The sequence below is a fragment of the Caloenas nicobarica genome, chromosome 12 (assembly GCF_036013445.1).
Source record: "Caloenas nicobarica isolate bCalNic1 chromosome 12, bCalNic1.hap1, whole genome shotgun sequence".
NCBI classification, from domain to species: domain Eukaryota; kingdom Metazoa; phylum Chordata; class Aves; order Columbiformes; family Columbidae; genus Caloenas; species Caloenas nicobarica.
Genome location: NC_088256.1, coordinates 9,639,134 through 9,661,861, shown reverse-complemented (window position 1 = coordinate 9,661,861; position 22,728 = coordinate 9,639,134). Strand labels below are relative to the sequence as shown.

At 38.8% G+C, this 22,728-nt stretch overlaps 1 protein-coding gene across 1 annotated transcript in view; it reads left to right on the top strand.

Annotated features, from left to right (window-relative positions):
* The window catches only part of PCDH11X (protocadherin 11 X-linked), a 473,232-nt gene that overhangs the window by 211,998 nt on the left and 238,506 nt on the right, over positions 1-22,728 (top strand). The window contains exons 4-5 of the mRNA XM_065643156.1: positions 12,212-12,283; positions 16,304-16,309. Of these exons, the coding sequence (XP_065499228.1) occupies positions 12,212-12,283; positions 16,304-16,309 (78 nt within the window). The remainder of the gene's footprint in view (positions 1-12,211; positions 12,284-16,303; positions 16,310-22,728) is intronic.

Below are 22,728 nucleotides of genomic sequence, written 5' to 3'. Positions count from 1 at the left end.
TCAGTTCAGATCTTTCATTTCAACACTAGTTCAGGGGTTGTGGGTACTGGAATAATAAAGAACATAATCTGAAAAGATCGAAGGGCCACTGTCATGTAACTTGTGGGAGTATTTAATATTCCTTAAGATTTTGAATTTGCACCAGGAGGATTAGTGCGATAGTCCTGGGATAACAGAATGGCGGTTTTTTTATGGAATACATAAATCATAGATGTTAGAGAAGAGGATTACAAGACTTGCGTAACCCTTTAGAAAATTATTGAAATCTTTATAAGTAAAATTGTTCCCTGTCTGTTGCATGTGGACAAAATAACACACTTTATAATAAATTAATGAAAATGGCTACTGTGTATGATTTCACTGCCATATATTATTTCACTGAAAGTGTGGTTAATCTACGACAAGTAGCAATTCAGTGTAAATAGTTTAGAAATCCAGTGATGGCCATTTTCTGTGGTTTTGTCATTGCTTTTCGCATGCTCCAAATGTTTATTTGCAAATCTCTTATGTTAAGTGAGTTATGCAAACCCCCAGCTTCCATCAGAATGATGCTTCAATGATTTTTATCTCATTAACTATTTCTAAAAGCTCCAATTATTCCTGGAATACATCAGCTGGAAGAATTAAAGCAATTTCCCCTAATAAGCAAACTGCCATTTTCTTTAACACATGTAAGAGCTCTGTGTGCAAAATAGTAGGTCCTTTGATATTGTTTTCCTTCATCCACCATGATTTTTAACAAAAGAGGATGTTTTAAAGTGATTTTTGTTTTTGCAAGTTCATATCTATGACCTTACCTACCTGAAAGTAGAATATCTAGCTTTTACACTCTTTTTTTTTATAACAACATGCAGAGTTTTGCTGGGAAAATTGAATTCTAAATCTTGCAAAGCTTCCTGTATTTCTCTGTAAGCTGTCTCAAAGTCTCTGCTATTATGTCTTCACTATTTTTGGTGTTCGAACTAGGTAGAATTTAACTGAATTGGGTATGTCTACATCTTATTGTGTTTGGGATTCAGCATTCAAAATAATTTACTAACATTTTTGCTGAAATCCGAAGAGTTTCATGTTCATCTGCTTAGGGCCGGAGCCTGTAACTGAGGCATCAGATCACCTCGCTCCTTCCCTCAGCTTTCATGTGGCCCGTATCAGTAACATCCTGCTCAGAAGTCAGATGTGGAAAAAGAATTATTTGCAGTAATTTAGAAAAAAAGCTTGACTTACACTTGCTTAATAAGAGTATCCTCTACAATGTAACAGAGTCTGTTCTATAAAAATGCATAACAAAACCCAAATACATTTCCATGTAGCACATCTGAAATATCTGAATTCTGGAGTGTTTTTGGAAATCCAAGAGTGAGAAAGGGCGTATGTGAATATGCATCTGTTTGAAAGGCGTCTTCCAAATTCTAATCTTCTGTATGATGAAATCTACTTCCAGTGTTCTGATGTTACTTTATGACAGTAGTTTTCTTCCCAGTCTTATCAAAGAGAGGGCATTTTGTCTCTCATCTTGGCATTAGGAATACAAAATATCTGTTGCTTTAAAAATTGCTTTTTGTGTGACTCTGCTCTTTAGTTTGCCATTTTTAAAATGAGGAAAATGATGCTTCTGGAGGAATGATACTAATACCAGTTCGTTATTGTTTTTATAAAATAGAAAGATTCTGCTTGAAAGGTTTTCCACTGCAGGCATTATTAGCAGAAGTGGACCAGCATAAACTAATTTAATTGGGTATTTATGGAAGATTTGATTTCAGATACTATGTTCTGGGTGTTCTTTTTCTCTTTGCCCTGCCCTGCCCCAAGGGGGAGAAAGAGTCTCTCATTCAGTAATTCATGAATAACAGAAAATAAAATAGAAAACATGGGAAGTGTCAGGAAATATATTTGAGAAACAGTGTGTATCAGGATTAAAATAAGCTTTAAAATAGAAGATGAGAATGCACTTGGACTTAGGTACAACACAGTTGATAGAAGACAGTCAGAAACTGATTTATCTTAAGTGAAGACACCTCACAGGATTAAGTTTAGACATCCTTAACACCACTCTAACACCCGCTTGTCAATGTTCTTCAGTACTTCAGAAATACTCCTGCCTTGCCCATTATTTAAAAGATGTGGATCTGCCCTGATCCCATTGCATTCTTAATTCTCACCTTGTTTATCAAACCTATGGAGAGCATGGAGTTTTTTTCTTCTTGTGTTCATTATTTTACTTCATCTAACTGTCTTTGGTTATAATAGCAATAATATTTTGCAGTAACGTGGGCTTCAGCACAGGCTGCGGGACCGCTGTGGGCCGCTAATCTGTGCCGATCCTCGCGCTGCTGCCGTGGTGTTGTTGCCACACTTGGTGCTGGGTGCAACAGGAGCAGATGGACTCGGCCTCTGCTGCACACCTGTGCTCCAAGCACCTTTCTGATCATGGGATGGACATAAAATAACAGATGCACCAGAGGTAATACTCGTATTAAGTACTTAAATTTTAAAGCCATCCCAGTATCTGGGCCAAGGAATCTCACGATGTCTAGAAAATCATGAGTGCATATCTGTCTTATGATAACTTCCTTCAATCTATTTATTGGGTCCATCACTCGTACATATGTAAAAAAAACCACGCACCCCCCGCTCCTCCAACCAAACAAAAACCCCTCTGACCAATCCCCCCAACTTAGACAATCAAACACACCACCTCAAAAAAATCCAACTCAAAAGCCACTAAGAATCCTTCTGAGCCTGCCTGATTTGCACTTCTGCCACCATGCCCCAAGCATACAAATCTACCATAAATATGGGGCAGTTAAGCACCAGTAAGTTCTGGCAGTGTTCTACCGTGGCCTCAGTGGCTTGTTGCTTGAGAACCTCTCAGGACTTCCAAAATCTCTTGATTCGGTGCAGCCTCCCTTGGTGATGTCCCCAGCCAACTGGGGCTTCTGATGAGTTGTAGGTTCCCTCATTCTGGAAGGGCGGTATAGCAGACAGATTTATGTAGGTCAGCAAGAGAAGTAATTTAATAATGTTATTATTTATTATGCTTAGCTGAAAAAAAAGGCTAGAATTTTATACTTCTTCCTGAAATAGAATTACTGTTCTCTTGACAGCAAACCCTGTTAGCACAGCTAATGTACGATATCAAGGTAGGATTTTCCTGTAACTTTAGAAGGGATTCCTGACAAAGAGTGAAGATGGGGTTGGTATAACATAGTACTAGGGGAAATGTGGTGGGACTTTGTGGACATGTATGGATAGCAGTTTTCTCATGGGAACAAGTAAATAAGTATTTTCATATTGTTTTCTTGATGGAAAGCTGACATACATAGTTATCCAAGGAGGGATAGAGGGAAGAGGCTGCAAGGAGGCAGATAAGCATCAGTTTCTTTTCGTTAACAAGAATGCAATACAACTTTAAATGGATTTTACAGTAATACTGAGATTTCAGACTCTGTCCACAGGTAAAGTAACAAATGACAGGAGAATGTGATCACTTATCTCTATGCTTATATGTATGTGTATGTAGTTTTCACAAGTTGTGCTGGTGTAGCCCACAGACATTCTTGGCCGAAGTGGGGCGATGGATCTCCCTTGCACGGACCTGCGGGAGAGCAGGTGGAGCTGCTCTTACCTGTCACCCTGGGTGACTCCTACATGTGCTTCCCTGTTCCTCCCTGGTTTACCAGTTACACTGTTTTTCATTCAGTCTGAATTCTGTGCCATGGGTTAGGATACATGCTGAATAATTTACTGAGAAACTTGATAAGAAAAAAAAAGTTATTTCCAAACCTACGTCTTTATCTCTTGAGGGATTATTTATGGTACAAGCGCCTGTTCTGGACATACTTTTGCTGTCTGAAGAACAATCTGACACTTGACTTCATAAACTAAGAACTACAATATGCACTAGAAAAATCAAACATATTCTATAAGACAAATAGTCACAGCTGGGGATAAGGAATATAAATAGGATGACATCAAATGAAAAGAGCTGATGATCCAACAAGGCTTCTATAGATCATGTTGTCTCTAATGTCAAGAGAATTGCAGATTAGTCTTGCTGCTCTTTATGAGTAAGCCTATTTATCAACTTTTTGGAAAAATGTAATTTAAGGTGGCACATTTTCCTTAGTTCTGCCACACTTCAAAGCTTAAAGTTTAGGGGTTTGTCAGCCATTTTCTCCTGGCAATAATTGGCGTGTGAGATTCCTGTTCAGGCTGTTCTCCACCAGCCAGGTCCAGGCTGCTCCTGGCCGACTCCGATAATGGAATTTTAGTTTGCTTGATTAGTATAGTAAAAAAACTAGGAAGCTTTAGCTTTTAGCACCTTTATCCAATTCAGACTTAATGTTCAGAGAGAAAGAGCAATTTAAATTGCAAATGCTCATTATAAGAAGCTGGATTTCTATCAAGTAGAACTTAGTCACACCAGAGAAAGAAGATGACAAGCCCTAGAAAAAAACCCCATTTGGACAAGGTAGGTACTGGCAGAGGCTATGCTGTTTTTCCTGAATAATCTACAAAACGTGAAACTATTTTTATGAAAGGATATAACAAGAAATGTGAATTTTAACAGCTTCAGAGAAAATATGCAGGTATATAAAAATTGTAGTTTTGCTACATTTTTAACATGATGCTTTATATCTGAGTCACAAAACGGATTGGTGTACTTTTATATTCATTCTGTAAAAGCTAAGTAGATCTCAGGAAACGAAAACAAGTTGTTTGATATTATGTTCTTTTTTTTTTTTTTTTTTTACCCCTTTCAATTCATGTAAGAATACCTTAGCATATAATGTCACATTAGTTTTATATATGTAAATACTTTCAAGTCAGAACATGTACTGTGAGCATATTTTATCAGCTATTACCACCAAGATTTTTACATACACGAACTAAAAAAAGTTCTGTGTTTATAAAATTTAAAGCAATTTTGCTCCTTTAGGATGGTCTGAATTTGTGGGAATACTTTTGTTCTTAGAAGGAATTTAACTATGCATTAAGAAATTTTTGCCATTTCTGAAATTTGGGAAACTTGTTGAAGTGTGATAGCAAAGATGGGTAAGATAAAACAGAAGTGAAACACAGTATCTGATTGTTACTTAAATGTAATAAAATCAGTTGAACAAAGAAGTCTGGAATAGCATATTCCTATAGATAGGCATTTTCTTAGGCGTTCCAAAATGCTGATGTTCTTACAGAGAGCTTTAGGATAAATCCATATAATTCCTGTGCATGACATTTTGAAAAGACCAGAGCTGTGAATATCATACCTGATTGCTTTTAGGTCAAAAGCTTTCATGTGCAGGAAATAACGCTTCAATTAAAAAGAGAAAGATGGGGGAGGTCATTTGACATTACTATATTGCATTCAAAATCTTGTACAGAAAAAGAAAATTAGAGCAAATTCAATAGACTGCTGACTTAAAGCTGAACAGACTTAAATGTTTGTATCACCTGTTAAGAAGGTTGTTAGGTCATAAGTTTAGTATCAAATTACTGTATCAAGTCTCAGAACTGGGTGATCTTGTTCTCTTTTATTTTTGAATATTTGCTATTGCTGGTTACCAACCACTTGGTTTTATTCTCCATTGTTCCCACTTCAACTTTGTCATCATTTAGTGTCTGAAACCTCTAAATTCCTTCTACTGTAATTTCAACTGTGAAGGTACTGTGTAAGATTACAAATACTGACCAGCAGGTGGAAAGAATTTTTACTCCTTTGTATACTGGCTTTGTGCTTTTCCATGTGAACTGTATTTAATTTACAATTAAAAGTATATATATGTGCACTTGGAAGATTAGTGAGCATTTTAATTTTTAATGCCACATACAGTATCTGTCATTTCACTGGGGCTTCAGAGGAAATCCTTTCTCCTTGCATAAAACCAACAGGATGCATTTACCCTAAAATTGCCCTTGAAATAGACAACTTTTTCTGGTGATGTTTGGAATAATTTCTCCCAAATGACATCTCCTTTCCCATAAAATGTTTGATCATTGAATCCTGAAATACAGATTTGGGTTTTGCTTATTCTTGGGTTTCTTTACAGAACCATTACGAGAAAAAAATTCACCATGTGAAGATGCACCATGTATGTATGGATTTGCTGGCTATATAAAAAGCATTGTTCTTCTGTGGATGACCTCCTTGCACAGAATGATAGTTTTATCCTTCTCTACATCATTATGTTTGCTGTACAAAAATCCTGCTGTGCTACATCATAATAACATGTAATCTTCTTGCTCAGTTTAGCTGAGATTTAAGGAGCCGCTGTTCATGGAAGCAGTTTTCTAAAGTCTGATCTATAATTTACCAGAATCAACCAGGCAAAAGAGCAAGAGGCTTTATAAGAGGGATACAGCCCTTAAAACTCTTAAATGAAGATTAGTTTAAAGTTTTACAATCCGGTACAGAACCATCTGGCAAATCTCATGTCAGGCTTTGTTAAACCTCTGAGCTTTCCTCGTATGCGGTTGTCGTTCAACCCCCACCCCACCTTTATCTTCCATTCCTCTGTCTCCTGCCAGGCACCTGCTTTACTCATAGATACGTTGGAGCAAAAGAAGGAAATAAGTAAGCGAAAGGCTGATTTTTCTACAGGAATAGTATAACAGCTGTAAATGATGGAGGCTGCGGGTGTGCGGCACCTCTGGAAATCATGCCCTTATAATTGCTGTCTGGCTGTATATGCACTAGGTGATTTATTGCATCTTTGAAGAGGTAATTGCAAGATAAAAGCTGCCTGTTGGCAGAACCATTAGAGACTTGCTGGGTTAAATTGTGGCTTTTGAGGCCAAGGAATCACTGGGAGGATATATAGCAACATCACAAGGCATTTTGATACTTTCAGAAATGGAACCGCAGTTGTTACAGCCAAAACAGTGTCAGCTGGTGTGGTCATGTCAGCGGTGATGCCAGGTTGCTGGTTGGTGTGGAGAGCCAATTGTTCCCGTCGTTCCTAAATCACATTTCGGGGCTCTAGACCGTGGGTTCCTCGATGATAACTCCACAAAGAGGTTTTTCTCCGTGAGTTCTAAATTGTGGTTTTGTGCTTCAGCAAAAGGCAGATCTAATGTGTTTCTCAAACACAAAACAAAACCCCTCCCATATGAATCCTCACTTCTTGACTTCAGCTGTCCTGCGGCTTTCCCATATACTTCTGTGTCATACAGATTTATTTTCATATTTATATAAAACCTGGCAACATGGAAGAAAATAATTTGTTCTACCAGTCTGTTACATAAAATTATACTTTCTTCACTTAAATTAACCCTTCTGTTCACCTTTTGCGTGAAGGGTCTTAGGAGGCTGAAGGAGAGGACTGCAGGAATCCAATTAGCTGGAATCAACTTCCAGGCAAGGGGACATTGTTAATGGAGATAATCTCCTTCTCAGGCTTACAGCATTTCTCTGTCTCAGTGTGATAATGAAGATGTTCTGCCTGGACAGTGAAATTAGTATACATGATGTCCTGATTATCATGTGGGACAGAAAAATAGTAAAGTCTGCAGCTCCTGTTTTAAAATGTAGCTTTTGGCTGTGTAATTTAAACATAACTAGAAAAGGCAAATGTTGCCCCAAATAAACATATGCAATCTCAACCAAACTTTGATAAGGTAACACAGCTAATATACTACTTACAAAATATATTTGCTGTTTGTTTCCTAAATCTCACTTCAAGCAATACAGAATTTCAGCTTGAAAGACAATTTCATAACGCACTTTTGTGTTTTCCTTTCCTGTAAAGTGCAGGAGTGGAACACTTTGAGTCAAACAATCTTAATGCTGCCGTAGCAATTTTGTAAGGCACCAGAGAAAAATGCTTCGTATTATCTTTGATTTTCAGTCTGCTTTTGCTTCTCACAGCAATCAATAACCATTAGAATTATTGGTGGTAGTATCTGTCTAGATAATTTTAGGGCTTTTCCAGAAATCAAAATGAATAAACCAAAATTGTCATGTTGTAACTTTTCCTTTCCTTTTTAACTATAATAAAATCCAGATTTGCTTTGAAGAAAAGTAGAAAAAAAACCAACACCCTGTCAATAGGGAAGTGGAATGAAAATGAGGTGCCACCTAGCTGAACACCTCCCTGAGCTGTGCAGGGGACTGGTGTGACGGGGTCCCAGACAGAACGAGCCGGGCTAGGACCCCAGGGCAGAGAGAGAAAGGGGCTGAGTCTGCTGGAGAAAATAGGTTGGGCAAATTAGCAGCATCTCGTTGCGGATCAGCCTGACCTGTCCAGACCCCAGGAGGCGAGCAGTGCAGGGGAGGATGCTGTCAGGAGGGAGATCTGGCTCGAGCAGTTGTTGTAAGATTAGTTTGAACTAGCTCAGGTGCACAAGAGATTTTCTTCTCATATTTCAGAGTGGAGACCACCAGTGTGGCATCTTAAAGATAAAAATGAAGTCTGACTTGAAATAATGACTTTCATAGCCTTTAAAATATATTTTATAATTTATTTTCTGTTAGATTTTGGAAGACTGGATTTTACCTGTCAAGATGCCTTAAGTAATTATATGTTTGCTGACTTACTGTTCCTAATAAACAAGAGGAAACACTAATGATGAAGTTCATCTTTTCATAAAAGAAAGATTTAATAACTACTTTGATTAAATATTAAAGCTTGCTTTTGCTATTACAACTAGACAGAAAATTCCAAATATCAGTGAATTATTTCATGCACAGTCTTTTTGCTACCTGGCCATTGTGCCCGACTTCATTGATTCCTAACATAATTGATCAGGGTAATTTCTAGGTAGTCAGGTGGAAGACTGATGTGACTGGCTGTATGATGATTCAGCAAATGAAACTTTTTTCATGCTGTCTCACTGAAAGTACCTGAAAATTGAACTTTCTGTGGATAAATGGGATTGCCTGGCCTTGGGGAACAGTTGACAGGAGTAGTGCGTTTCCCACTGGGCAAAAGGGATTACTGAGATAACAGGAACTTCTACAGCCAGCAAGAACTTCTGTGGTTTCCTGACAGGGTGTCAGGTAATGATGTAGAGCAAAATGAGTCTCACTAAACTCAGGTGGAGGGGGTGATCTTGAGAAGGTGTTGGATGAATTGTAGGACGTGAATGAGTTGGCTGGATGGGTCCCATGCTTGCGGAACGGTAGTTGGCTGTAACAGGTGTTTCATCAAACATGAGAAGAACCTAATTTATTCCACGAGTCAAACCTGCCTGCTAGAGAAACTGTAATCTGTGCATGTACAAGAGCTAAGGGAGCTTTAATGGCAGTGCTGAAACCATAATGTAATATCCAGGTTGAAATCATTCCATCTTTATCTCATTATGAGTACTATTTTCTTCCATGTGTGAAACTTAAATGTCAAATTGAGGAAGTAGAGGGAACATAAACAAAAGACTGTGGGCATATTCTATTGTTTCTTTAGAGGAATTACAGAAGGCTGTAGGAAGATGCTCCAAGCAAAATCGGGGGATAAAGGCTTCCAAAACCTTCCCACTTTTAGTAAGAGCTTCTTTATCTGTGCTGGGAGAAAGAAGCTCTCAGGAGGTTTGTCTGTCATTACCACATTCTTTTTGTTTAAAAAAAGAGAAAAAAGAACTTGTGAATAAGTGCAGCTTATGCGATCCATTAAGAATGTGTTTGTATCTCAGCGAGTGGTAAGTGGGGAGCTTGTACCCTGGAAGCACAATTGCTGCAGTAGCAGGTAGCTCAGAACAGGCATTCACACACTTTCAGTTTTGCAGCCTGCTGAGTTGGAAGCTGCAGCAGAAGGGCTGTTAGTTAGCGGTACAAATACTGGTTTGTGCTAAGACATCTCACGTGTAGTCACAGCTCATGTACATGGTGCTTTGTGTCTTTTATTTATTGATTTATTTTTTTACGCTGCAAAGCAGCAATGCAAATACATTTCTAGGTCGTCCGTGGCAAACCAGGTCTGTGCTGTGTGTTAGGGCCTTTAATTTCTAAAACTCAATCCTTTTAGCTCTGAAACAGCTTTGTAAAAACAGAATGAGAGCTAGAAAGATGTGCCCTGGGGCTGAAAGCAATGCCTGCTCTTTTGTTTTGTTTTGGTTTTCCTTCCGTGTATTCCAGGACGCAGGCTCCTGGCTGACTAGTAGTTGCCCCAGAATCTGCTCCATTTTCACTCTTCTTGTGTTTTATCACTATTTTCCAACCCTTTGAAAGGGTAAAAGGGTCTTTTTGAGTGCTGGGTAATGGAGACAGTAGGAAGTAAATGAAGAACACAAGGTGCTAGTCTATAAGAAATTCAGCATTAAGAGGTGTTTGAGTCTTGTTAAATCGTATCTAAGATTTAGAGCTTGGGTTTCAAGTGTTGCTCAAACGTTTGTCTCACCTAAATGTACTTTTGCATCCCTTTTCTTCGTGTGCTCATACGCTTGTTTTTTCATTTTTCTCTCTGCTCTAAAATACAACTGACTGGACAAATGTTGTATAAAAAAACTGATGTGGAATTCCAAGGAAAACTAGTTCTCAAGAAATAGTGTGGTGATTTTTTTATTTTTTTATTTTTTTTATTGTTAGTTCCTGGTAGGTTATCCCATATGGAATTATTATGGTATCTTGGCACCACAATTGATATGTTTGACAGTGTTCATTATGTGTTTGGGTCTTTTTGATGCTTGATTATTACATTTAAAGAAAGATTATAAGGTAGAATACATTTGCTTTTGAACATGTGAAAAACACAACCTTCCTTTTCCAGATGCATTCATTTTAACTCTGTTTAGCATTCACTAAATCTGTGGTTATTTCTTGCTTCTTTTGAAATGCACTTATTGTTCTTTTTCAAGAATGAATCATGTTCCATTGCTAGCCCAAAATACAGCATAACAAAAATGGTAAAAATGATTGCCTGTAATCTATTATTACAGGCAATCCAACCTGCCAAAACAAAATTGCCATTTAATAAAGTGTTGTGTGGTGTTTTTTTTTTTTTTTTAAATGAGTCCTGTGAATGCTCCATGCTAACTGAAGTTGCCCACAAATTCTGAATTTAAAAAAAATGTTTCCTTTTAACTGACCATATTTTACTAAATGTGACAGAAAATCCAGTGGCTTACCTTTCCCTCTCTTTGACAATCCTTGCAGTCTCCATGGGTGTTTAGATCGCTCTGATGTGAGACCTGGATAAGATACCATTTTTATTACATATTGTCAAAAGCCTTACCCAAAGGGTGGTCCATTAGATATATTTCATGAAAAGGACAATCCTGTCACTACTTCATTACTTAAATAGTGTATTTCAGCAGAGGAATTTTTTTTTTTTTTTTGTGAAGATCATTGTTCCAATTCTACGACAGAAATAATTTAGGGGAAAAGAAAATATGCGGGAGAGACTTGTCGGTATTTTAGCAGCAATGTGAAAAGTCCCGTTCCTGGGAATTACAAGGAGCCAACATCCTATTCAGTGCTCGGTCCCAGTGCTCGTATTTATTATTAGAGCAGAGCCATTACAGATATTAACAAGTATTTGCAGGATGTTTTGGTAATACTAAAAAACCAAAAACCAACCAAACAACAACAAAACCACAAACAAACAAAACACAAAAAACCAAAACAAACCCCAAAGTGTGAAGGGTTGGCAAGTCTAATTCTATGAAGACTACTTTAATAGTAGTGGCTGATTTTTGAAGTATTCGAGGTAGTGAGAAGTTGGTAAGACAAGAAGCCGTTAACTGCTCCGTCTTGCGGCTCCAGCTCCAAAGAGCATTGAGGAAATGCAAGGGCTGTCATCTGAAAACATGGCTCCCCTGCTCAAATAATGAAGACTTTAAAAAAGTTTTCCGTAATATTTCTTTTAATTCACCTGTTAGTTGCACTGCAGTCTATGTCCTTTTTCAAGGTGTCCATTGAACATAGCACAGCCTGGGGAGGAAACAGGAGACAAACCAGAGTCAAGCTCTCTCTGAAATTCTGCCACTGAACATTACTCTGTTGGCAAATACTTTCATATTTTGTCTGAGGTTTTCATCTGTGCACACGGATGAAGGTGTGTGCTCTCATGCCTTGCAAGTTAAAGCAACTCTATGAAAATTAAGTTATTTAGCTTCAAAAATGTCAGACCTACAGTCTACTACAGATGTATGCAGTTGTGATACATTACCATTATTTTAGATGAATTTTGTACCTAAGTTTATTATCGCTTAAGCGAAATTAATGTTGAATGCTGATAAGAGTGCTCAAACACAACTGATGCACACTTTTCTCTCCTAAAAGCACACAAAAGAAGTGGGAAGGCCACAAACTCCTTTGAAAGAGACAACCTTGGAGCCTTGGACTCAGCCACAGGTAGGCCGGAACAACTTTTCTGATCATGTGTTTTCTGTAATGGTGGTTTCTCTAAGTCTTCATATAATTATTCTGGGGATCTAAGAAAAGCTGCAACAGGTAGCTCTGTGGTTCTTGGCATTGTATGTCAAAACTATTTGTTTTGGTGTTTGGCTGCCCAGATTATTGGCTTTTAGTTGAAGTCTCAGCTTTTTTCTAGGGGAGAAGTGCCAGTGTTATCCTGCCTTCAGTTTGCATTCCTTATGTGCTTACAAAACTTTGCAGAACTTTACAAAACAAAACCGCTTTCTGAATGGTGTGTCAATAAACTGTGAGCATCTCCTGGTCTAGAAATGAAGTTTGTTATTTTGAAAGATCAACCTTTTATGTCATGGATTTATCAAAACATGAAGCATCACTTGATCATGTAAAAAGGGAAAAAGAAGCATTTAACTTCCTTAACACAAAATGGTTTGCATGTTTTGGCATTGCAGTTGTGTAGTTAATTATACATTTCTTACACGCAGGAATTCAGAGCCATTTTTGGTATTTATTCTCTGTGTAACAGTGTACTGTACTGCACATTGCAGTACGTGGCTTCAGAGGTAATGGGAGGGAAAGAAAGCCCAAAGTGAAAATGGATGTTGCTGCTCCAAGGATCAGGATTGGGGCTGTAGGAGACAAGGTGCTGCACCTGGGTAGAGATGAAGTAGGGAGCAGGGAAGACCAACCTGGAGAATCAGGCTGCTTCTTCGCATTCCCAGGGGAAGATACCTGCTGCTTCCTATGGATGTGGGGACGTTTTTCCTTCAGCAGCTTCCACATCTGTAATTCATATGGCACAGTGCCTTTTCCTGACAGCAACGCCAGCCTCTGCTTTGCAGGGTTCACCTGTTGCTAAAGGCAGAAGTGAATCTATAGCTTAATGCCCAAATTGAGAGTTTCCTGGCAAAGATGGAGAGAACCAGGCAGAGGTAGCAACCCCTGATCCATAATTACAGTCTGTCTCTAGTCTAAGTAGGCTCTGCCTTGTATTTTCAGGCTGCAATCGCTGCCCAAACAAATATTCTCTTATTTAGTCTCTAGTTTTTACAAAATAGGTATATGAAATCCTATAACTTAGGCTCATTCTAGAGGCATGTTTACTCCAAAAGCATGTGGCAAACACAACATAGGAATTTAGAAGTAGAAATGAAAAAAAACCCCACATCTCTCTTGCTACTGCTTCCCTTGTTCATGCTTGAGTGCATTTTTTTATTAGTTGCAATGCTAACTGGGCAGGCCTTTGTGGTATAAGCTATACAGCTGACTAGAATATAGGAGCTCTTAAATGGTAAATTCTTCACTGTAGTCACAGATGCGTGGTATTTATATTTGTGAACCTCTGCACACAGAAAGAAGATGGTTATCTGCAAACACGCAAGCCTTGTATTGTAGGGAAATCCCTTAACTCTTACTCTCCAAACCACAGGATCTTCCCTCTTTACTAAAGAAAAGGCTCCCAGGTGCAGCGTGTGCCCTGCCTGTTCCCAGGTACCGCATGGCCAAACCTCCAAATGCCTCTATCCAGGCAGCTGCTAATCACAATGGTTCAGCGTGCATTGATCTGTGGCTGCAATCCATAATGTTTGTGTGCAGGACCACAGGGGCTTGCTATGGTCTGTAGTTACTAATAGTAACTCCTTACGTGCAGGAGCAAAACTGTTGAGGAAAGTGCTTAGTTCCAGCAGTTCCTGCTAATCAGGTAATGAATCATTGAGGGAGGGCTGAGAGGCTCCTCTTGCCTTGCCCACAGCTTGTGCTGAAGAACAGACAGGTAGAGAGCTTGGGGTTAGGGCTAGGTTTCCATTTGTTGGCAGAGAAGACAATTTTGGCTCTGGAGTTGTGAGAGGAGTCGTCGAAGCAGCTTGATGCCGTGATCGTCATTTAGGGGAGCCCTGGTGCCTGGACGTGGGTGACAGCAGCGAGTTTCTGCAAGGGGCGGCCGCTGCCAGCAGCGGTGCCAGCGCAGAGCTCTGTTGCGCTGTGGCCGTGCTGCTGGGAACCGGTGTTCTTCCCGAGTATGCACACTGTCACCGTGTTATCTGATCGCTTCTGAAAGCTGCATTTGCCACTGCTTTATTTGGTAACTACACGGATTAAAGCATGTGAAATGGTTTTGTCATTCCTTTTCATTTTTGAAAAAAGGAAATATCTGCTTTTTTAAAAAACACATACAAAGAAGCCAACACCAATATGCTTTCTTTTCTTCATGGTAAGAATAAAATGTAATCAACAAAATAAAAAACTGCTGGAACCATTATTGTAGAAGAAAATTAAATTAGTTGTTAATTCTTTCATGGATGCAATTCTGGCCCCTGCAAATCCCTCCTTAGATATTTTGAATAAAGTGAGTAAAAATTCATGGCATGGATAAAAGCTTTGTCTATTTTATGAGCAACAGGCAAATGATCCAAATGATGCTCATAAAGCAAATGGTTCCCAACTCTAAAAGGAGGAGGAATATATTTAAAAGCCACTAGAATGAACCAGGAGTAAAACCAACTTCTGTTTACAAAAGCGTGTTGTTTACATGAAAGTTTTTTTTATTCCTCCCCTCCCCACTAAAGGGAGAGAGCCACTACTTTTGTCTATTTAATAACAACAATAAAAAATCATTAGATTTTCCTGGGCTCCTTACTGCCATTCAGTGTTGAGAACTGCTGTGGGATGCGTTTTACCAACAGAGAGAATGAAATAGCCGAGAGCCCAGTTTCAGTGTGCGGGGCCAAGCAGTTAGTGAAGCAGAAAGTACCACATCTGGCCCCTCACATCGGGAGGTGAAAAGCTTGTACCTATTAGCGGTTGGGCAATTTCACACAGAGAATATAGTTTGGGGGAAAAAAACAAGAAACGCTGCTTTTTGTGCAGAGGGAGGGAAGGCTTTATGGCTCCTCTTATGTCGTGGCTCTCGGTTGCCTTATTTGTTCCAGGTTTCATCTTAGAAGCAGGCAAGTAGCTGAAAATTTTGAAATGGAACAGTACAATTACACACACAAAAATAAAGAACTCTAATGCTGTGTCAGGCTCATTTCTTATTCTGTGCTTTGGTTGTCCTTGGGTTTGGTTTGTTGGTTGGTTTTGGGTTTTTTGTTGTTTTGTGGTTGTTTTTTTTTGGCAATGATTTCATAAATTCCTAGAGCAATATGACATGCCAATGTGGGAATTATTTTTCATGGCCATGCCTTTTAACTTGCAATTTACTGTATCTTTTTCTGCGAACTCAATGAATGGAAACTGATGTTACTGCCTGGAAAATAAAGTATGAGAGGCTCATTCTGATAAATTTGGGACAAGACCTTTGCAGATAAGGAACTCGTGTGGTAGTAGTTGCCCAAATAGACATGTCATTGGTTTACAAGCTTTATTTAAATGCTAAATACCATGTATTTCTGTGGTTATGTTTTTTGCTGCTTTGCCTGATTAAGTGTTTAGCTGATAAACCCTGTCAAGGCTGTTCAGAGCTACTGCAGTTTAGATTGCGTGTTTATAGCCTCTACGTTTATAGTCAGTTAGAAATAGGATAATTTAAAATCAAACTAATCTGTAATTATTTAAAGGTTTGAAGTTGCTGACAGTATTTGAAAATCTGAATTTTTTGTGGTAACGGCATAAAAAAATATTGATTACGATGATTCTGATGTGGAAAAAAATTGCCTTAGTCTTTCAAATTACTAGGAGGATAAATCAAGAAAGAGAGAATAAGGATTTACCAAAATAAGGAAAAGAACAATGATTAAAGTTATGTAGCTTAAAACTGCAGTAGTGCCAAATAACAAGGTCAAATAGCATGGCAGATACAGCAAAACTCCACTCTTCAGTTGCATTGTATTTTCGACTTAAAACTGTTTTTGTTTCTTGTGACTCTTCCATCACTATCTGTTCTGTGTCTCTCTGAAATGCTGCATAGAAGTGATTCCTAGAGGTGTTCAACAGGGTCAAATGTGAAAAGCTGGTGTTAGTAGTGCTGTAGCTTTTTTATTTGTTTATTGATTGTAATAGCCGCAGGTGCTCTTACTTAAGATAATGGCTAAAAAGCCAGGGTACAGTTACATGAATTTTCCTGGCCCAAATGTAGCATAATTACTTTAATGAACACATTAATTTCTCCCTTTTCCTCATGCTTTTCCTCCTTCACTGTTCACCTTGTCACCGGAAACCCAGACAGTGATGACCCTGAAGGCTTATATCTCCTAAAAGTTCTCTGTGAGGTTTAAATATCCAAGGATTGAGATTTGTCAAGCTCAGGTAGTGCACACTCGTGTGTCTTATAAAGAAGCGACATCCAGCACCAACGTGGCTTTATTACCAGCCGGCGTAACGGGGCTGCGTTGCCCCAGCAGTGAGCATGACAAGCAGGAGCAATAAGATATAGACCAAGTGCAACCATTTCTCTCTCAAAAGTGTAAGAGAAAAATAACTTGTTTCCTCTTTTGCATCTTTAGTTTTGTTTTCTCTTTGTGTGTGGAGCAAAGTTCCTTTTATTTTTATTTTTTTAAAGCAGAATTACTCTTTGTGGAAAAGCAAAACCACCAAGACTGAAATCTAATTACAAATGATAGAGTGTAGTATTTTTCTGCTCAGTTTTAAAAAATCACTTTATAATGTTGGAACAGTGGATAACAACATCACTAATCCAATATTTTAACAGTAAATACGTTTGATGATGGGAATTGCTACACTAATCTTATATCCCTCCACAGTATAGTTAAGAAATCCACAGGGGGTTTTACTAATCAGTTTTTGTAAAGTAAATCAAGTCACGTAATTCTCTTTCCCTCTAAATGCCCAGCAACTGCAGGCAGAACCATGTGCAGTACTTTTTGTTCTTTTCATCAGTTTTTTAGCCTAATCTGCAGCCATGCTTTCTCCTTCAATATACACGAAAGAGACTTCTGGAGAGAAAAGCCTGCAAGCTCCCTCTGACCGAGATTTCTCCTTAGGTGAGCTGGCAATTCACTTGCCCTGCTGGGAAAGGATGGAGCAAGTCCACCCCCTGCATGGAGGTGAAGAGCAGCCAATGGTATATATGATTCAACCAAATTCGTTACTATGCTTCCAATACATATGATTTAAGCTGCTTAGTTTTGACCTCAGCTTTAGTGACCAGCAAGATATATTGCACTATGGCTTGTACTTTTCTCTTGCTTTAAAAACTGTCAAACATAAAGTAGTTTTCTTTTTTAAATTATACAGAGAATGTTTTAGATTAGGAAGAAATATTAACAACTGTGGTTAAATATTTGAAGAGAAGCAACTAATAATAATTCTGTGCATATTTTGTTCCCACAGTTCATGGGAGCTGAATTATTTTTCATGAAGTCCTGGTGTGCTCTGTTTACTTAGCTCACAGCTTCAGCCTTGAGGATTCAAAATCAGTGGAAGTCGGAGTGAAAGAGAAGCTTTATTTCTGATTCAGTGTCTTTAGCTTAGACACAAACCAGTCACCTCAGTAGATTTATACAGTCTAGTTACATCCTGTTTATATTTTGTATTTAGAATTCGTATGCTCAAAACATTCCCATTTTATTTGATGTCTTAATAACTTTACATATTTCTCATTTATATTCTTATTTAATGGAACTCCAGTTGTAATCCTGAGTTCTAGCGCAAAAGCCTTGGTAAGTTTTAAGAAATAAAAATCCAGATCAGAGTAGAGGGTGTGGGGATTCTAAATGCAATCAGAATCGCCTGCAGAAATATCTGAATTGTTTTTGAACATTCCAATCTTAAAAACTGTATTTTTATCTCTTAAAATGGAGACCGTGCAAACTAAAAGCTGACTGGCAGCAGGTAGTTGTTTTGGTCTGATTTGAGTGCAAGCCAGAATGAATTAGTACTTTAGCATGAAACTTAAGAGAAAAATACAGTAATTTTTACACTTTGAAAATAATTATAGTAGATACCTTCATAAACATTTAATCTTTCCAGGAGCAGCTAGTGCAGTACCTGGCTGCCAAAAGGTACAAACCTACCTTCTCACAGATAGCAATACTATTTCATTTTAGCTGTCTTTCTATGTTATAACCTGTAAGGTATTCCTGACATTCCAGAAAAATAATGTATCCAGAAATCAGGGTACAGTTCTGGAAGGTAACTTAATGGAAAAGCAATTTATTAAATGGAAACGGGTGTTAACCATTTCCTGTCTAGAGATCATGTTCCTGGATTGTTCCAGTCAATACAGAATAGAAGAAAACCAAGATGCCATATATAAACAGTATATCAGCCTGTACTAGGCCACTGGGAGTATTCAACTGGAAATTTAAAAAGTGAAGTTTAATTGCAAGGTGTTTGCAAATAAAAACTTAATTAAATGAAGACTTATTCTGCAGTAGAGCAGGATTGCTGAGGTTTGCTAGCCAACTGATTGCTAGCCAACTGGAAGAACTCTATTAATCTCGTAAGTTTTTGTTACATTTGACGGGCTTTATATACATATAAAATTACATGTTTTTTCAAGATCAAGTTTTGCCATAGCATATGAGCATCGCAAGTTAGTAGGTGATCCAGCTGAAAAGTCGCTGAGAGAAAATAAGAAAAACAATCAGGATATCAGAGTTGTGAGCACTGAATTTACTATTGATTTCAGCAGGGGACACCATTACAAAGGCAGAGAAAAATGCCATTTCATTTAATTTTATCTGTCTCTTTTCCAGCCACATCATGGTTCTATGATTAAAAACTCTCAATCTGAGCTAACCTACTGTTCTCTTATGAGTTAATTAAAATAAATGAGAACTCTAAAGACAGTTTCCATACAGTTTACTCAGTATGTTTTCAGGCGTTTAGCTGTTCGGAAGCAGAAAGCCGTCCGCTTTGGGGCCTGTACCTCTGAGGACAGACATGCACTTGCTTGTTCATCTCTCTCAGATTGCTCCATGTATTTTCAGAACCCAAATGTCAAAGCTGCTGTGTGGAAAAGGGGATGATAGTAAAGGTTTCAAGTCCTTACTACCTTGAAATAGTTAAATCTTTTCTAAGTCATTCACCGAGACTTTGAAGAACATCTTCTCCCTTTTGTCCACCACGACAGCAATGTTTTCTGCCTAATTTCTTTGGCTCACACTGTTAAATCTTTCCCTTCCTCTTGCTTCTGACATGTCAGAGTTGTTATTACAGACTTGAACAGCAGTGTAAATGAGGAAAGAATTGGTAGCAGGAGTGGCAAGCTCAGCTGTAGAGCATCACCTGGAAATTCAGGCCAGTGTGCATGAAAACAGGTAACCCCAGAAAGCTCCTGTCAGCGTGTGTCCTACCGGAGCTGCCGGAGGGAGCTGAGTTGCCCAACGCAGGCAGGTGATTTATTCACCATTACCATCTGCCGAGCTGGAGGAGATGGAGTACTCAGTAGTGAAATACCAATGACATTGTTTAAAAAAGGCAGGTAGATATCTCACAGGATGAAGGAGCAGCTACAGAAAGAGCTGTCAGTGTCTAAGAAAATCACCATGGACCTGCTTTCAGAAAATGTAGATGAGATCTTTGAGGTGCTCGGAACGTCTTTCATTGCCACTCTTTTCCTTCTGCCTTCACCCCTATTTGGTGAGAAAGTGGAGATGTCCTCATTATTTAGAACGCACAGAATAACAAAATCATTAAGTTGCACTGGACTGTAACTTGTTCTGAGCTGTGCTCAACATGCATAAATCTTAAACCAGAAAACATAAACAGAGTGTGATTCATGAAGGTGTCTGGTTTCTCCAGTGCCTGGTTCGCTGTCGGTCGCGGTTTGCGGTAATGTCAAGCGGGAGCTCTGCCCAGGCACAGAGCATCTTCTTCATTGCTGCAGGTAGGGCATGCATTCACATAGCTCAGAATAAGAGGAGTGGTCTGAAAAGCTTTTGGAAAGCCTGAACAGAATAAAACCTTTCTGGTGTTGTGTTTTAAACCTTAAAAATGGTACCAGCTTCAGCGGGGACCTTTGTGAAAGCAGTGGATGTATGAGGAAGAGTTTTTGGAAGTGTTGGGCTTTCAACTGTCTCTTAAACCTCTGAGATTTTTCTTTAACACACTGCGTTTTGGAAACTTTTAACCACTTCTTGTTGGTGGCTTTGTTTGGTGGCATGGGTGATTATTCTTTTTTTTGTTTAGTTGCTATAAACTTATACAGTCTTTAATAAGAACGTTATGCCTTCACTCCTGATGGAGACACAAATTTTATTTTCCTGGATGGCAAAGATAGGCACTGCCATAAAGTCTTGTCACTAGGAATAACAGAAGGAGGCACTAGATGCATCGTGTGAGCTCTTCACCTGGGGATTGTCCATGCTGGCCATGGCTCTGTCATGCTGAATGTTTTACTGTTGATCATGATGGAAGAAGACTGAAGCCCAGTATTAGCTTTTGGGTAAGAGGGATTTATTCACAAATGCTGTTACAGTCCCCCAGCGCACACTGATCAGACCATAGTTCATATGTCTTTGGTGTTGAAAGTAGTTTTTCGACTGAATTTAATTAATTGAAATACCTTATTTCACCAGTCCATTAAGTTACATGATTATTGTCATCTATCTGTAGTGGAGGTGGTGGCTCTGGGTTGATGTTGCAACCCTCTCAGTCAGTTGGTTTTCTTCAAAGATATTTTGTGGACTGAATATTTTTTTTTTTTCCTGCAAATTATGGCATATAAAGCAGATACACTCCAACTCGGTGCCCGATGGCTGTACGGTAATGGGTATTATGTCTCCATTCAAAGCCCAACTGATATTAACACCACCGTTCTCTCCATCTGCCTTTGTGAAAGAATCCAATAAACAAGGAGGCATATAGGGGAAGGTTATCACATTATATTCAGCATTTTCAGTGTGTGTATTAATTATTGCGAGCAGTCAGGCACCCGCTCGGTGTGAGTAGGAGCTGCTGTGTGGCCAGGAGTGCCTGTGTTGGACCCTTTTGACCCAGAGCAGTTTGAAGATGGTCGCTTCTCACTCCTGGGGCTGTGCCTTGTGGGCTCGCTGGCAAGCAAAGCTGCAAGGTGCTTCTTGTGGGATTTTTATCAGTTATGTTCATCTAAAAGGTACTGCAAAATGGGAAAGGGCTAAAACAAAGGCGTTGTGGAGGTTTTATCTATTCTGATAGCTTTCGATTGCAGATTCTGATGCTGAGCTGGAAGTGTCAGAATCCAGCCAGGCCACATGGCTCCTTGCATGCACCCCCTGATCTGCATCCAAGTGTCTGTGCAGCGTGTAGGGAAGCAAGTGTGTCCTCCCATAATTCGTTCAACAAATAAGACCTTCTTCCAGATCTCTTCTTTCTGTGTCACATCTTCTCCCATCTCATATTCCTGCAAAGCAGGAGCAGTTGCTGATTTTTCAAGCCATATGATTCCAAGCCATTTTTGTCCATCTGACTGAGCTTACTTCTGTCATCTTCCAGCAGCACAAGTTTTTGTAACAGTTGGAGACAAATTACAGGGGGTCTCAAAAAGATTGTGGCCTGAAATCAAATGCCACTGAAATGGTGCATCCAGCCCGCAGTCTGCCTGCTTGTGACTGAAGGACACAGATGAACAACATAGTTAGCACGTACACTATGAAGATGCTTAAAATAGATTTGTATAATAGAGTATTTGCCTTAGAAATGAAAATATTTTTGTTTGGCAACTAACACTGCTTTGATGATGGAAGGTATTTTTTGGGTATATCTAATTCTTTGTATGTGTGAACTTCATTTGGAAGGCTCCTACAACATTCTTCTATGCTGTTATGAATACACATTTTACAAACTGGTTATAATTATTTGTTTATTTATGAAGTTAAATTAGGGAAAATGCCGCTAGAAAAGAATGCCAGGTTCCAGACACTAAATGTTGGTGCTGCAGACCAAGACTCCGGTTTGGAAAATGATGACCAAAACTTTACATTTTGACTTTGTTTTGAAATGCCTCTATGCTTTCCCAAATACCATATGAAGATAGCAAAAATATTTGTTGTACATTATGCTGTGTTTCTAACTCTAACAGATATTAGAAGTAGCTCAGACTGAGAAAGGAATTAATGTTGCTGATACTGTGACAGTGGTGGTTGTTTGTAGTACAATTCATCATCCATGAAAAGATGCATATTCTACAGCTTTGTTTTTAAATCCATAAATTTTTACTGATAGTACAGTAGTTTGTAATGTGATCAATTTCACTATATGGCTGCAATATGGATGGTGAAAACTATGAACCGAGGGAGAAATTACACTTTATGGGTTTTTTTTTTTTACATGCCCTCTCTTTGTGCTACTGTTCTCCCTCAGGATTTTATTCTAAATTCCTCTTCACTACTGGGCAGATGTTCACATTAAATAGTGAGATTGCCACAAATTTCCATTACGGAACCTTCCTCTTCGAAGGTGCCCACAGTTAGAACTAATCTTGGCCATTGCGATAGCTAGGTGTTCATTTTTACAGTTCAAGGTGTTGAGGGCAGTATCATCCT